The sequence below is a fragment of the Oryx dammah genome, unplaced genomic scaffold (assembly GCF_014754425.2).
Source record: "Oryx dammah isolate SB20612 unplaced genomic scaffold, SCBI_Odam_1.1 HiC_scaffold_15, whole genome shotgun sequence".
NCBI classification, from domain to species: domain Eukaryota; kingdom Metazoa; phylum Chordata; class Mammalia; order Artiodactyla; family Bovidae; genus Oryx; species Oryx dammah.
Window position 1 is genome coordinate 31644647 of NW_024070199.1, and position 14472 is coordinate 31659118.

Genomic DNA, 14472 nt, shown 5'->3' on the forward strand with positions numbered 1-14472 from the left:
CATCAACATATGCTCACACTCAGCTGGCAAAGGCTGTTGGTGTTCTGGCTCAGTGGTGTTTACACCCAGCTGGAGGTCAGATCAGTTCTGAATATGCGCACACAGAGTCCACTCCTGGGTGGCCCATCTCTGAAAGTGAGCAGAGATGACAAAGGATTTAGGAAACCCTACAGAATGGCATTTCCAACTACATTAAGGAGAAAACCTGACCTCAAAGTGGTCTGTTCTCCAGCTGATGATAATTACAAAAATATATCCGCTTGGTGCTGAGCCAAGGCTAAAACCCAGGAGGGAAATCTTTTTTTTCTGCTTTCTTCTTTCTTTTCCTGTAAATAACACCCAAAAAGGCTCCGATTTTATTTTTGCAAGCAAAAAACACCACCACTTGGCTCACTGTGAGAGTCAATATGTGCTTTCTGCCTGGAGGAAGCTCATACTAACCTACCAGCCTCGCTGCCCGCACACCAAGGCGGGAGGGCCAGGTTAGGAGCTGAGGGCACAGGCCAGCATCACCGGCCTATCTTCCTGTTCTTGTCCTCGGTGACCCTCTTCATATTATTCTAGGAGCAGCAGTGGTCATTCCATTCTCCACGGGGCCTAATTGCTCGAAAAATATTTAATTCATATCTCCAGAGGCATCATGCTTTGAAGTGGCTTATTACAATGGCATTCTTTCTTATTCTTGAAACCAAGTCCATCAGAGGTGGCACAGGCCAGGGCTGGGGACAGAGGTGAGGATGACTCTGACCCCTTCCTCAGTTCACCCTTCAAGATGGTGATGGTGAGTGGTGTCTCCAGGCTATGGAGCAGCAGCGAGGGACTGGCCTTTGCAGAGGATGAAGCTTGACCTGAGACTGAGTCCAGCACTCTTTCCACTTCACTGTATTTCTACAGTTTCTTGTTGTCCTCACGACTCTGTCAAAGAATTTTTAAAACGTGGCTGGTTTTATATGTGGTGCACATGTGACATGAAATGTGGCAGATGATGGAAAAGTCTCAGAATTCTTCCTCTACAATCTAACCACTTATTTCCCTGATGCTGCTGCTACTGCTGCTAAGTCACTTCAGTCGTGTCCGACTCTGTGCGACCCCATAGACGGCAGCCCACAGGGCTCACCCATCCCTGGGATTCTCCAGGCAAGAACACTGGAGTAGGTTGCCATTTCCTTCTTCAATGCATGAAAGTGAAAAGTGAAAGTGAAGTCGCTCAATCGTATCCGACTCTTAGCAACCCCATGGACTGCAGCCCACCAGGCTCCTCCGTCCATGGGATTTTCCAGGCAAGAGTACTGGGGTGGGGTGCCATCGCCTTCTCCTTCCCTGATGCTAAAGGACACTAAAACGGTCCCCTAAAGGCAAGGCTATTCCACGACGTGTCAGGGGCAGGCTCCATGGTGCCGACCACAGCACGTTACTAGAGCACCATGGGCACCCACCCCTTCTCTGTAAGGCTGACAAAGTATAATCAGCAGGACTTGGGGAGGAAGAGACAAAGCCAAGACTCAGACAGGTGACACATGGACATGTCCGGCCATGAGCAGCGGTGTCTGGTACAGGTCTTCCCCTAGGGAGAACTGACCAAGGCTGACTGCTGACTGAGCCATCTCCACCGCATGTCTCAGACCACGTGGCAGTGCCCTTGCTGAATCTGCGTGCTGAGTCAGGGAGTCAAGGTGCTACTGTGAGGGAGGGGGCCAGCTTGGGATCCCACTTGGAGAATTCAGACAGGCCCCCAGTCAGGAGGTCTGCACTCAGACACAGACGACAGAATCCTACACACAGGGATCTACGGGGCCCGAGAGCCCAGCCTTAGCCGGAAGCCGACAGAGAGAAGGTGGTGGGGCGGGCATGGGGGCGTCTCACTGCACGAGTCACCGCTTGGACACCCTCCATTGCACCTTGGCTGGGGCACCAGCTCAGCAGATGCAGAGTAGGAGCCAGAGGGCCAGGTCAATGTCTAAGTCCCAGTGTCATCTGGTTAGGAGACCGAGCTCCAGAAGGACAAGGACCCCACCCCTCTAGACAGTGGTCTGCAAGGGAAATGGGTACTCTTCCTAAGAGACTGGGGTGGGCAGCGGCAAGGCTGCCAGTTGGAGAATGCATGTCAGGGTCAGGAGGGGGAGGAGCAAGGCCTGGACGGGCACCAGCAGCAAGTGGGGTCGGGGCTGCCTGTGGCTCAACCATCACCTGCTGAGAAGGAGAACTGAACTGCTGGGGTTTTTCTCAGAACAGGACTGATGCCCAGCCTGCTGAGGAAAGAGCAAGCAGGAGGGGTGGGAAGGCCCGGGTGCTGCTGGGGTTTCACCCTGTGGGTTGGCTCCAGCACCTTCTGAACGCACTGCCCCATCCCAGATCCCGTCGGGGGTGGGGTGACCATGTGCCCAGCTGGTTCACATCTACATCTGTGTTTATGTCCAAGAGGTACGGCCCCTGGACTTGACAGGCCTCCTGGTTCCGGGAGAGGGTGCTGCCCACGTGGGGGCCGGTGGGCAAGGGGAATTGGGGCCGCGCAGGCCCAATTCCCTGCCAGGCTGCCCCACAGGACAAATCCCAATGCCCACACTTGAACCAGCATCACTCCCCACACAGGACTCAGAGCATTCTGAGGTTAATCTCATCAGTAGAAGGAAACAGCTATACCTGGAATCCAAAACGAATACCTTAAAGTCAGTTTTGCTGACTTAGAAAGGCCTCGCAGGATGTTTAAGTGGATTTAGCACAGCTCAAGACTCAGAGATCTAGGGCAAAGAGATGGAGTCGCAGGGGATGCAGAGCCCCCTGCCGACCCCCGGGGAGACAGCAAATCAACAGAAAACTAGAACACATGCAGAGTGCTCAACCAGAGGCGGCAATCCAGTGCTGCAGGCAGAGGGGCCTTGAGGAAGAGTCGGCCTCAGAAGTAAAGCAACCGAGGAAGGAGAGGCCCCCAGTCTGGCCAGGATGGTGTCCGGCTGAGCCTAGGGGCCCGGGACATGTGAGAGAGAGGCAGAGACACAGCCCTGAAGGGTGATAAGCCTCACCTGACTGTTGGCCAGCCCTGCGGTGAGGCCTCCCCGGCACCCCACAGGTCCCTTGACATAAGTCAGTGCAGCCTCTCACTAAGCTGGATGGTAGGCCTTCCTGGAGACTCGCGGCTATATCCTCTGCCGCACTCTCTGCTCCCTGGCCGGCCTCCCTCCCTCATCTAAGCAGCCCCCACTAAGCTCAGGCTCTCAAGTCCCCACCTCCATCTCCCCCCACCCCTCCACCACGGACACATGACCTCAGGGCAGGTGTTGGAGGTGGAGGTCTCCAGCAACCCTGGGCCTCCTCTGCTTCCTCCCAAGGCTCGAGTCTCCTGCTTCCGCATCTGGAGGCACACAGGACTCAACCCTGGCACAATCTGATGTGAAACTGCTCTAGAGAAAGACACGGGGACCTACATTTTTTATAATCCCCCCTGGCCCTGGGTGCCCATTGTCATGAAGGGCAGTGGGTGCCCCCAGCCCCTGCAGCTGCTGCTGACCACTCTCCCACAGCTGTGTTCCCACCCGCGTCCTCTCCGGGGCTGGCCTCAGCACTGGGGGTGCCTCCTACCCCTTCTGGTGCCGGCCCTTCTGGCCGCACGCCCCTTCCAGGACCACTTTGACAAGGCCGGCAACCCACCAGGTCTTTGAACCTTCAGTGGTTCCCCTCGGCTTCCAAAGAGCTTACCTGTCCTTGCGGTGGTCTTTCCAAAAGCTGAGCTCTGCAGTCACACGTGGGACTGGTGTCTCAGTCCACCACTGAGCGTCTGAGTGTCTAAGCGTCATGGGCCAGTTGGTTAAACTTGTAAAGCCTCAGTTGCTTAGGTCAAATGGGGGTTCTAAACTCTCCTTCCCTGGCATTTGTGAAGATTAATTTAGTACCTGCACCAGCTGTTACCAAACCAAACTTGGGTCTGCTGGGGTTGGGGTGGGGGGTGGGGGAATCAATAAAGCCACATTGGGAGCTCAACTTAGTACTCTGTGACAACCTAGAGGGGTGGGATAGGGGTTCAGGAGGGATGGAACATAGGTATACTTGCGGTTGACTCTTGTTGCTGTATTGAAGAAACCAATACAACAGTGTAAAGCAATTGTTCTCCAATTAAAAAAAAAAAAGCCAACCTATTGATGCCAGGCTGTTGGAAGAAAAGTTCAGCATTTATTGTAGGACCTGGCCAGAAGTTCAGGCAGCTTGTGCTTAAAGGACTCAGAGGCCCCAAAGGCTTTTTTTTTTAATTGAAGGATAATTGCTTTACAGATTTTAGTTGTTTTCTGCCAAATGTTCCCCAAAGGCTTTTAGTTCAGTTCATTCGCTCAGTCGTCTCTGGCTCTTTGTGACCCAATGGACTGCAGCACACCAGGCTTCCCTGTCCATCGCCAACTCCCAGAACTTACTCAAACTCATGTCCATGGAGTCAGTGATGCCATCCAACCTTCTCATCCTCTGTCGTCCCCTTCTCCTCCTGCCCCCAATCTCTCCCAGCATCAGGGTCTTTTCAAATGAGTCAGTTCTTCACATCAGGTGGCCAAAGTATTGGAGTTTCAGCTTCAGCATCAGTCCTTCCAATGAATATTCCAGACTGATTTCCTTTAGGATGGACTGGTTGGATCTCCTTGCAGTCAAAGGGACTCTCAAGAGTCTTCTCCAACACCACAGTTCAAAAGCATCAATTCTTTGGCGCTCAGCTTTCTTTATAGTCCAGCTCTTACATTCATACATGACTACTGGAAAAGCCATAGCTTTGACTAGATGGCCCTGTGTTGGCAAAGTAATGTCTCTGCTTTTTAATATGCTGTCTAGATTGGTCATAACTTTTCTTCCAGGGAACAAGTGTCTTTTAATTTCATGGCTGCAGTCACCATCTGCAGTGATTTTGGAGCCCCCCCAAATAAAGTTATATGCAGAGTACATCATGAGAAACACTGGGCTGGAGGAAGCACAAGCTGGAATCAAGATTGTCAGGAGAAATATCAATAACCTCAGATATGCAGATGACACCACCCTTATGGCAGAAAGTGAAGAGGAACTTTCATCACTCTTGATGAAAGTGAAAGAGAAGAGTGAAAAAGTTGGCTTAAAGCTCAACATTCAGAAAATTAAGATCATAGCATCTGGACCCATCACTTCATGGGAAATAGATGGGGAAACAGTGGAAACAGTGGCTGACTTTATTTTTTTGGGCTCCAATATCACAGCAGATGGTGACTGCAGCCATGAAATTAAAAGATGCTTACTCCTTGGAAGGAAAGTTATGACCAACCTAGATAGTATATTCAAAAGCAGAGACATTACTTTGCCAACAAAGGTCCGTCTAGTCAAGGCTATGGTTTTTCCAGTGGTCATGTATGGATGTGACAGTTGGACTGTGAAGAAAGCTGAGCACTGAAGAATTGATGCTTTTGAACTGTGGTGTTGGAGAAGACTCTTGAGAGTCCCTTGGACTGCAAGGAGATCCAACCAGTCCATCCTAAAGGAGATCAGTCCTGGGTGTTCATTGGAAGGACTGATGCTAAAGCTGAAACTCCAGTACTTTGGCCACTTCACGCGAAGAGTTGGCTCACTGGAAAAGACTCTGATGCTGGGAGGGATTGGGGCAGGAGGAAAAGAGGACAACAGAGGATGAGATGGCTGGATGGCATCACTGACTCGATGGACATTAGTTTGGGTAAACTCCAGGAGTTGGTGATGGACAGGGAGGCCTGGCGTGCTGCAGTTCACGGGGTCGCAGAGACTCGGACATGACTGAGAGACTAAACAGAACTGAAAATAAAGTCTGTCACTGTTTCCATTGTTTCCCCATCTGTTTGCCATGAAGTGATGGGACCGGATGCCATGATCTTAGTTTTCTGAATGTTGAACTTTTAGCCAACTTTTTCACTTTTTTCACTGCTTTCCACCAAATATTCCCCAAAGGCTTTCAGGGGACATTTTAAAGACCAGGTGATGGAAGGGGGGTCAAGAGGCGTGTGGAACCAGCTTGCAGACATTCTTCTGACTGGTGAAGTAATCAGAAACCAATATCCTCAACCTGGTTCCTACCCATCCAGGTGCTTGTGAGCAGTATACAGTTAACTTCTTCCACATGGTGGGGGTTTCGGTCTCTGAAAAACAGCTCGAAGGACATGGCTCAGGATATTATCTGTAGCACCTGAGGAGGAGCTAAAGTCCTTGACTTTGTTTAATGGTTAAACAGTGATTTTGTTTTGGTTGACCTGCATTTTCTCACCTCACTGCATTTATCCTTTGACTAAAGTTTTCTGCGGACGAAAGGCAGGCGGAGGGTATGGAGCAGGGGTGCGTTCTGGGAAGGTCCTGTAGGGTCCTGATGTTACACTAACTGCTACATAAACGCTAACTGCTCACCCTTCACTGGCGAGCTCAGTGCTGTTACTGTTGTGTAGGTTTCTAAGCAGACCACGCCCTGTTTTCTCCCTAGACCCCATCAGTCACAGTTCAGGGGGTGCATGGAGCCTGGCCGTCCGGTGGGCATGGTGACAGAGGTAGTGGGACGAGATGGGGGCATCCGGGGGCACTGGCACCCGCTCTCAGGTGGAGCCCAGGTGGACGGGCGAGCCCTCTGAGCACAAGTAGATTTGGACACAGATGCCTTTGGTGATGAGGCAGCCCCACCAGCACATGGCAGTCGTGGCTCTGCGTCCTCAGCACTCACCTTGTGCTGACTGAGCACCGAGTGAGGACTTAACCCAAATGATCTCATTTAAACCCTGCAGCTCCCCTGACAGAGGTGCCTGTCTCCTTCCCAGAGACAAAGGTTCTCAGAGTAGCTTACACAGCTGCTGGGATGAAAAGCCCAAGTCGGACCACAGTGGGAGGGTGAGTGGCAGTGAAAGGAGCAGGCAGCAGGCAGGGCAGCATCTTCAGGGGTCAGGGGAGGGATGGCAGAGAGAGGGTGGGATTCAGGGGCTCTGAGCTGTGAGGGGCGCCCCTCGGGCACAACAGGTGGCTGGGGAGGAGCCGAGGCTGTGAGCGCTGGTGTTTAGAAGGCAGTCAGGGCAGCCGTTGGGTCCTACAGGGGAGCTCGAGGAGGGAGGCCAGGCTCTGGCACCGCCCTGGGCCTGGTGGACCTGCAGCTGGACATGCACCCACCGTCGCTCAGCTTCTCTACTTGAAGGCCTTTGCTAATCTTCTGCAAACCATTCTCCTGACCAGGGACCAGCAGTAATACATCCAGAGAGGAGAGGAAGTCAGAAGCCAGTCCCTGCAGACCAGGACACAAACCCCAGGGAAGTTGGATGGCATTGAAAGCCCCAGACCAGGGGAACAAAGTAGTCCCTGGTGGTTCCCAGAGCTGTTCCCTCCTGGGGTGGGGGTGGAGGTGGGGGGGGTCCCGCCTGAGGTCCCATTCCTAATATTTCCAGGCCCTCAAAGGATTTCCAACCTACACAGGTACTTCCCTGCAAAGGAATGCAACATCTCCCACAGGAGGCAAGTGCCACAGGGCCCCTGGGATGTTCAGCTCCTAGAGCTGGAAAAGAAAACCAAACTGAGTCTGTTAAGTTCTCAGAGGCCATGTGGCCACCCGCCCAATCTTTAAATGCTCACCCATGGCAAGGGGCTCTGATGAATAAAACGTTGTATCCATTTGTGTGCAGACTTTTGTATGAACATCAGTTTCCTTTGCTCTGGGACAAATGGCCAAGAGCACAAAATCTTGTTGTATGTTGTGGCATGGGGAGAAACTAGCTGTTTTCCAGAGTTGGGCTGGACCAAAAATTCATTGTAGGAAAGTTTTCTTTCTAAAGTTTTGTTTTTAGACTTAGTTGGGGTACCATGGACCACTCTGTATTACCTGTGCAACTTCCTGTGAATCTATCATTATTCCAACAATAAATTGGAGAACACGTCTCTATTTCTAAAATGATGATCCTCAAATCAGTATGGCATTTGGAATCTACTGGGGATGCAAGAAAGTGATGTAAGTTTTTAAAGTGTTGATATTTGCACCAGCATAAAGATTCCTTACCGTTTGAGCCACCAGGGAAGCCCACACACCAGGAATCATATACCTAACAACTAAACTTACTTAACGATTTTTACTTAAGGTCTCCTGAATTCTTTCAGTGAATATGTCAGGTAAAACATCAACTGGTGTAAATGCATTTGTGACCACAGGGTTTGAAGGCGATGCTTGTGTGGTCACGGATAAACTGCAGTGCATGTCACTCAGCAATCCTGTCTGAGGTCTGGCTTTCGGACTCTCGAACCATGAGCATCAGGGAGTCTGCTCTGCTACCCGACTGAAGGTTAGTGAAGACAGAAAGTCAGTCAGGGTGACGTCAAGACTGCCCCTTTACCAAACACAGCATTTGTATCACGGGAGATTCCTACAACTGAATACGAGGGCCCTGCGTTTGTATTCCCACTATTTTTCATTTTCCCCACATCCTCACCATCATCACTATTTAAAAATATTGCTTATCCTGGTACAACATATACAGCATAAAATTTACCATTTTAACCACCTTTACATGTATGACCCCAGTGGCAGTCCATTCGTGTGTGCAGTCACCACCACCATCCATGTCCACAACTTGTTCATTGTCTCAGACACTTTGTCCCCAGCAAACGGCAGCTTCTACTTCTCCAGAACCCAGCCCCAGGCAACCTCCAGGCCACTGTCTCTGGATTTGTCTACTCGAGGGACCTCACCAAGTGGGACCCTACAGTGTTCGTTCTTCTATGTCTGACTTATTTCTTACGGGGCGGGGGGGGGGTGCGGTTTCCAAGGTACATCCATGTAACAAGCAGCTTCATTCCACTTTTAAGGCTGAAGGATATTCCACTGAACATGTACAATCATCCCTTGGTGATGAACTAATGCCTTGGTGAACCAGGGCATTGGTTCCAGGACACCCCTCAAGAGCAAAATCCATGGGTGCTTAAGTCCCTCATATACAGTGGCCTAGTGTTTGCATATAACCCACACCACCTCTCAAGTACTTTAACTCGTCTCTAGGTTACTTATAATGCCTAATATAATATCAGTGCTATGTAAAAAGTTGCTGAGGCTGTGAGCGCTGGTGCTCGGAAGGCGGTCAGGGGAGACTTCCAGTCTTGCAGGGGAGCTGGAGGAGGGAGGTCAGGCTCTGGCACTGCTGTGGGATCCGCAGCTGGACACACACCTGCTCATGCTCCACCCGCCCCAGCTTCTCTCCTTGAAGGCCTCTGCCAACCTTCTGCCAACCATTCCCCTCACCAGGGACCATCACAATTAGCTCAGAAATCAGCTACATGGTCTCACCTGGGCCGATGCTTCCCCTCACAGGCCAGTCCCTTCTGACCCAGTCCAGAGGTCGTGCCGCCAGGCCTGTTAGAAGCCCAACTGACTGCCTCTCCCCGGGAGCTGCCACTGTGAGCAGTTCCTTATAGTCAGTACATAGCTTCCTATGTCTGATGTCAAAATCCTGACTATAATATTTCCTGTTATTTGTAAATTTCAAACTTTTTAAAGATTCTTCAAATGCATAAAGGTTAAGCATGAGCACAGCCTCCCAATACTTTTAGCACAGGGCTTTTATCAGTAGTCAATTTAACAGACAGAATGTCTGAGAAGAATACAACAAAATATTTTCCCTTAGGGAAAAGGGACCCAAGCTTTGTTTCAGGTCTTCCATCTCCCCCACAGCAGATGTCTTAGCATAGACTGCGGTCCCTGCTTAGAGAAAACCTGTGTGTTTTTACCAGAGCAACGGGAGCGCTGCTTTACGTCTAATCCACTGAGGACTGTTCCTGTGGTGGCAGGGGCCTTAGGTCCCTCTGCACCACTAGTCTCCTTAAAACACTGGTGGGTGTGTGCTCTGTCCAAGAATGAGTAGAGAAACTGGGCTGGCTCAGGTTTCATGCCAGTTCTGCAGGAGCAAAAGCACAGACTTTCTCTGTGTGTGTGGCACACGTGGAGTGGCGGTTGCATGTGAGAGTGGATGCTGTCCTGACCCCCGGCTTCCCGTGTGTGAGTGGACATGTGTGCACATCTGCCCCAGCACACTCCGCATGTATGCACAGCGGGGTCAGAGGGTGGCCCCTAGGGAACGCCCTCACCTCCGTCCAGCACTGCGAACCCAGGGTGTGCCTGACCCGACGCAGGAAGAAGGGAAATGAAGAAGCCGAGCTGCTGCCTTTTTTTCTTTAGAAGCTTTTATAAATGAGGTTTAACAAACACCAATGTACAGGTGTGTTAGTAGCACAAGTCTGTGGCACCGGGCGCCGCTGCAGCCACGCCAAGGCCACAGCGGCAGGTACGGCCTCCAGGCTCCACGTTTACACCTTAAAATCTCCCGAGGCTCCTTTTCTGTCTGCATGTCTGCGGTGATGGGCAGTGACCTTCCAGACCCACACTCATACCCCTCCTCTGTCAAGAGCCAGGGCATGGGGCAGCGGGGTAGAGGTTTTAGGGTCCAAGGCGGCCACCCAGTCACCAGAGCTGCCCTCAAGACAGAGGGTGCCTCCCTCTCCAACGAGAGGAATTGAGAAGGAAGGATTCTCTCAGGTCTGTGCTTTCAAGTCACAAACTCAGAGAAGATGCTACCCCAGCAAGATGAGGGGCTGCCTTCTGCTGCTGCCAGTTCTCATGGCAGAGTGTCCACACCACTTAGAAAAGAAAGGTCAACACAGTCTTGAGTGTTCAATTAAAAAACCCAAAGTATAAAAAATTATGACACTAAACGTTTAACCCCACGATGACTATGTTCTTCTATGTGAAAACCATCCGGTGACAGAGGAGCGGGAGCAACCTTCTGTGAAGCTCCTGCTCCAAAGGGCTTCACGTCGGGAGTGAATGCAGTGCATGTCTGAGGCTAGGAACGCCTGCTCGCAAGAACAAAGGCCTCTGGATGGTGTTCCTGACGCCCCTTGAAGCAGGCAGCGGGTCGGGTGGACAAAGACTTCATCACCATCAGGAAACTGTCTTGGATCCAGGCTCATGCTTTGCCCACTGTCAGTCGGGCCGTCGCCTGGCTACCCTTCCTGCCATCGTCAGAGGCTGGCCTCACGACCCTGAACAACAGCCTCCTGGGAGGTGAGACGGAACCTGCGCTGTCTTCATGGCAGAGGGACAGTGGGGGTCGCTGTCTTGAAACAAATGTAAATGTGGTTCACAGGTTTGATTTCAAAACTGCCTTTGGCCCTGGACCGTCCCATGAACTGCATGAGTAAGTAGTGTGTGTGTGTGAAAGTCGCTCAGTCATGTCCAGCTTTTTGCGACCCCATGGACTATACAGTCCATGGGATTTACCAGGCCAGAATACTGGAGTGGGTAGCATTTCTCTTCTCCAGGGGATCTTCCCAACCCAGGGATTGAACCCAGGTCTCCCACACTGCAAGCAGATTCTTACCAGCTGAGGCACAAGGGAAGCCCGCATGAATAAGTAGAAGGAATTTAAAGGCCTGACAGCAGGGCTGCTGTGTTTACTGAGCCACGCACAGCCACAGAACTTGGGCCCAGGGAAGCCAGGCTGGGGGGCCACATGCAGGACGCCATCCTTCCAGCCCCCTTGGCGCTATCCTGGGTGGACCTACATGGCAGGTGAACGGCACTGTCAGAGCTGTTCCGCCCATGGCCTGTGTCGCAGCATCAGGTGGATGAGGGCAGGAGGGCTGGCCTGGAGACTCAGGAACCAATGCCGCTCCGAACAGGCGTGCAGCTGGGGCACCTGTGTCTTAGGGCCTGGGGTAGGGGTGGGGGTAGGCCCAGGGAAGGTCACCCAGGAGCCCTGTGTCTCTTCTGCACAGACACAAATAGACCATGAGGTTACTCAACTGGAGTTTTCTCAAAGGTTTCCTAAGCCACCAGTGGTGTTTCCAATTGAACAGGAGCAGTTTGGGCTCCTAGTTTAAGTTGAACTTAAAGAAAAAAAAAGATACAGTATTTAACGGCATATGACAACTTATTTACAATTTAAATAGAAATTTTCAATAATCAAAATACATCTTTAGCAAAAATTTAGACTGTAAAATTTTATAAAATAAACACCCATAGAAAAGCAGAACATCATGTCAGTACCATTTCAGATTCAGCACAAGATGAAGGCTCTCCAATGCTGGGACCCTCTGTGGATGAGCAGGGTTCCCAAAGCTAAGAAGATCCCTCCTTCTAACAAGCTGTTTACTGTCCTGATTTGGGCTGCTGTTATAAAATGCTGACCCAAAAAGAATCCCCCGGATGGACACCAGGACTATCTTGGCAAAGCCTGGGGATGAAGTGGCCCCGGGGCCACCGTGAAGCCCTGTCACTGCAGCCAAGGCTCGGGTCATGACCCTGGCTGCCAGCCTTGGACGCTCATGCTGGCGTGGCCCCACCACGGGACAGGTTACTGTGCCTCCTGAGCCCAGGCTGCCCACCTCGAGGCCAGCAGACCCCACGGGGTTGGCTTCGTGAACCCGGCCACTTCCTTGCCTTGTGGTGACTTGCTCATCTCCAGGAAAACTCTTTTATTCATGTAGCTTGTTAAAAAGTAAGAAAGGAGTAGCGGTCAACTTTGGCCAAAACAAAAGCTTTTGTGCGCGTGTCTAGCCCCATCCGGCGCCCCTTGCAGGGCTGCTCCTGGCAGGGTTCCCCATGGAGGTGTCTGCATGTGCACACAGCCGCGCCACCATCTAGATCACGAACGAGGACTTGTGTCTGAAGTCGCCCTGAAAGGCCAACACAGCAGGTTAGAGGGTGGCCAGCAGGTGGGAAAGGAGCCTGACACCACTTCCCTCAATGTGCTCTTGGATGGGAATGGCCACAAGGCCTGTGGACCGAATGCCCCATGAGCACACCGCCTGGGGGCATGCTGAGGGGCTCGTGTACTGGACATAACTCAAATCTCTCTCCCAGGGACCCGCCCGGTTTTTGGGGGGATGCCATCTTCCCTGCTGGAGTCACCGTCTCCAGGCTTCCTTACCTCCTCATCTGTCCTGATGTAGTTAACTCCATCTGGCTTCCCTGGGTTCTTGTAGCTAAAACAGAGCAGAGGAGCTGGGTGACGCCTGACAGGCCATAGCAATGCTCAGGGCACGCTGTTCACGCAGGACAGGCTCACCTTTCCCCGTTCCGGTCGTGGCTGATGAAGTAGCCACGTCTATAGGCACAGCAGATGCCCCCTGTGATGAGGGCCAGGACGGTCAGCACGACTAGGACCCCCCCGATGATGCCGCCGATGTTGAGGTCATCTGGAGAAGGCGAGGGGTGAGAAGATGCTGCCCCCACCTCCCAACACCGCCCCCGTTCTGGAGCAGCTCTGCCCACAGGCTGTGACACCCACCTGCTGCACCATAGCTGCTGCAGCCACAGAGCACGGCCTGCGCTATGGGGAGTAACAAGCCTCTGGGGCACATCCTAGAGCTTTCTTACTGAGAAACGGCTCCCCTACAGGGACAGAACTAGGAGCCAGAGTCCTAAGGAAGAAAAACCCCTAAATTTCTAGGGCTTCTCTTTGTTGAAGATTATTTAGTTTCAAGTTGTTATTAAAAGGGCAAATAGGAGATAAGAACGTGGCCTTGCAGCCACCAGCCATCCCTCAAGGAGACCCTCAGCTGCACTCTCCAGCTTCAGTATGGGGCCTGAGGCTGCACTCTTTGTGCAGATAAAAGCACAGTGGAAACCACGCAGGGATTTATCAATCAGTGCTGTCTAGGCTGGGAGCTGCTGCAGTTCTCCCTTGTCTGGCACAGGGTTCTTGAACAGTGAGCACATGGTTACTTAAAGATGCATTTGAATTCTGATTTCATAACGTCAGTTTCATTTCCAAGCTCCCTCTCTCAGGTCAGGAACTCTGGGGCACAGCCCAGGAATCTTCTTCCTGCCCAAGATCAGCTCCCCAAATCTGGCAGCAGCCGGGGAGTCCCCGGGGACCGGTTCCACAGGTGGGATGGGTGCTGGACCCTGCCCCCCTCCACTAAGCCCTGACAGCCCAGAGGAAGAATCACCCCAACAGCATAAATTACTGCGGTGAGCCCTAGTTTCTGCTTACTGCAAAAAGGTCAGACTGGGTAGATTCCTAGAGACCTTACACAACCTTACGTTTCCATGATTCTATCAGTTACCAAAGAAATGGAGTTCAGGATACTTCAGTGAAAGCTGTGGGTTGAGCAGAGAACCCGAGGGTCAGTCCTTCAGAGGGTCCTCCCACCAGACCTGGCAGACTCCGGGGAGCCCGTGCGCCCCGCAGAGAGCAGCTGGCACTGAGCTGAGGGCACCAGCGAGCATGACTGGCCCGCCAGCCCCCAGGTCGAGGCTCAGCAGACACTCACACACTTCCATGTCCTGCTCCTCGCAGCGGGCCGAGCCCGCGTCGTTGGATGCAATGCAGTAGTACTGGCCCGAGTCCTCCTTGTGGACGGCGCTGAACACCTGCCGGGGGTCGGGAGTGAAGGGAGACCCAGTGCCACCCCACCTTCCCACCAGGGGCTGTCCCCAAACACAACAATGTGGCTCAGTCTTGCCCACGACACGAGCAGCCCGAACAC

General features: G+C 52.3%; 1 protein-coding gene across 1 annotated transcript in view; it reads right to left on the minus strand.

The window, feature by feature from the left end:
- Window positions 1–10151: 10151 nt before the first annotated feature.
- JAM3 (junctional adhesion molecule 3) overlaps window positions 10152–14472 on the minus strand; it is a 31905-nt gene continuing 27584 nt past the window's right edge. The window contains exons 6-9 of the mRNA XM_040256481.1: window positions 14257–14356; window positions 13047–13176; window positions 12909–12963; window positions 10152–12654 (exon numbers count right to left, since the gene is read on the minus strand). Coding sequence (XP_040112415.1) covers window positions 12619–12654; window positions 12909–12963; window positions 13047–13176; window positions 14257–14356 — 321 coding nt within the window. The 3' untranslated portion in view covers window positions 10152–12618. The remainder of the gene's footprint in view (window positions 12655–12908; window positions 12964–13046; window positions 13177–14256; window positions 14357–14472) is intronic.